Here is a 1,986-nt window from a genome sequence, read left to right as displayed (position 1 = left end):
AGAGGAAACCCAGTGGATAGGTGGAGAATTGCAGGACAACAAACCCGTGACCAATAATTCGAAGGCGTTTTATGTAACGAATGAGAAATAAATTTTAAAATGCTCTTGGTTTTATTCAATATGAATTACGTTGTAATTTTTTTTTCAAATTAAATATCACTTTTACCTAATTCTTTTTTAGCCATAACATGAACTAAGGAATTGATTATATCATTTGTCCGCCTATATGTTGAGAGTTTTAGTTTTTCTATGTTATTTTTCTCTTTCTTGATTTCTAACAATTGTTTTTGTGAAATAGCAAGGTCTTCGGTGGCTTTCGCGTAACGGGCAAACGAAGACGCTATATCGTTATGTACATCATTCTGAGAGTCTTGTAACTTTTCTAGCAGAGTTGTAGTACTATCAAGTTGAGTTTTTGAATTTTGTTTGCCTTCATTCGTTTTTTTTTCGCTTGGAAATATTCTCTAAAAAGTAATATATAAAATGATTGTAAGGCAGTTTTTGTTAGGGTATTAATACAACAATAATAATCAGCAGACAGCACACGGAGCAGTTATAGCGCAAACATCGTCATTGCATTTGTCTCGTTTAAAAGTTAATTTCTTGTTATAAAAAAAATACTGATATTTTTGAGTATATTTAAACATGATCTGGACTTTTCCATTAAGTCACCACTACAGTCCTAAGTCATCTTGCGACTCATAAGGCCCTATAACCAATGGCCGGGTTATATTGCATACCCAACTTACGTTTGGCTGCTTTTTCAATACATCTCTTTTTTTCAGCATTTGAATAAACCTCTGTATTGCCGTCCGACTCGTCGCTAATACCATCTATCAACAAAACGTTTTCAATTGATGAATTGTTACGGTTGAAAACGGATGCTGATGTATTTGGTTCCAATGTTGAGATATTGATTGTCGAGTGAGATATATCAGTGAATGGTACGTTGCTACTACTGAAAGTATCCATTTCAGCCTGATTGTTTTCCATCACTACAGTAGATGCCGGCTGAGTCTAGAAAATGTGGACCATTAGTTTTTTGTTCCATTTTAGTTGGCTAGCTAGGGCATTGTAACCATTAAAATGTGCCAGAATTTAACGTACTCCAATAGGTAGACCCTATTCTTTGGTATCAGCTATACCATCTCTTAATTATCTTCCATAAACAGCTAATAATTTTTCTTCAAGAGTTGTGAGAGTTTCCGTTGTCTTTTCTCCTCCTCCCGTTCCATTCAAAGACTTTTTTATTCGAGCTGCTTTAGATTTACAGTTACTTTTCCAGTCAGCCAATACCTATTAAATCATTAGTATATGCAAGTACTGAAGACTAATAATAACAACTTACTTTTTTCCATTTATCCGCAGTTTTGCAGGGTTCTGTACCATCAGAATTTAATCTTTCGGTTAAAATATTCCACATTTTGTCATAATCATCCGCTGTAAAACCGGTAGTTAATTTCCTAGTTTTAAATCTTTCGTTTGCTTCCAAATAGCTTATCATAATTTGATGTTGCGAACTAGAAACGCGCTTCTTGGTCCCGTTCATTTTCGGCACGTACAACAAAATTAAAATACTTGGACATGTGTTTATGTTTTATAGTCTGCTAATAATATATACTAGTCTTCTATTCGTCTTTTTAGTCACGCGGTTGATCACGTGAGGCATCCCATAAAACGAAAGTACGTCAGACTATCGACATCTAAGTTGAAGTCGAAGATCGACAACTTCAGTATCGAACTCGAACGAAACGAGTTACAGAATCCCAATTTCTGTTCGAGAAGGATCTCGTTCGATAAGGATGTTGTTCGAGATCGTCTTCGAGTTCGACAACTAAAAAAGTTACAGAATAGCCTCCCAGGCCGGAGCGCTACCGCAGCCGTTACGAGAAAGCGGGGCTGAACATCGAAAATTATTGTAAAATGAATTTCAAATTTTGTAAATTGTTTTAATCGTGTAAATTTGTGCTACTTTAGGGTTAAAGT

The 1,986-nt window shown here is 35.3% G+C and overlaps 1 protein-coding gene across 1 annotated transcript; it reads right to left on the bottom strand.

Annotated features, from left to right (window-relative positions):
- Nucleotides 1-1,155: 1,155 nt before the first annotated feature.
- LOC149960529 (uncharacterized) lies at nt 1,156-1,549 on the bottom strand. Its single transcript, XM_090180429.1, has 2 exons — nt 1,349-1,549; nt 1,156-1,296 (listed from the first exon to the last, which is right to left on the bottom strand). The coding sequence occupies exons 1-2, from the start codon at nt 1,547-1,549 to the stop codon at nt 1,156-1,158; spliced, it is 342 nt and encodes a 113-aa protein (XP_090036555.1).
- Nucleotides 1,550-1,986: the final 437 nt, after the last annotated feature.

Source organism: Leiobunum rupestre, chromosome 1 (genome assembly GCF_980474605.1).
Source record: "Leiobunum rupestre chromosome 1, qqLeiRupe1.1.hap1, whole genome shotgun sequence".
Classification (NCBI taxonomy): Eukaryota; Metazoa; Arthropoda; class Arachnida; order Opiliones; family Sclerosomatidae; genus Leiobunum; species Leiobunum rupestre.
This window is presented reverse-complemented; position numbering and strand designations above follow the sequence as displayed.

What these genes read in the sequence shown, in the direction of transcription:
- LOC149960529 (XM_090180429.1), bottom strand. Translation starts at nt 1,549, where the DNA reads ATGAACGGGACCAAGAAGCGCGTTTCTAGTTCGCAACATCAAATTATG. An exon ending in CTGCGGATAAATGGAAAAAA is followed by an intron (nt 1,297 to 1,348) that starts GTAAGTTGTTAT and finishes ATGATTTAATAG; the next exon opens with GTATTGGCTGACTGGAAAAG.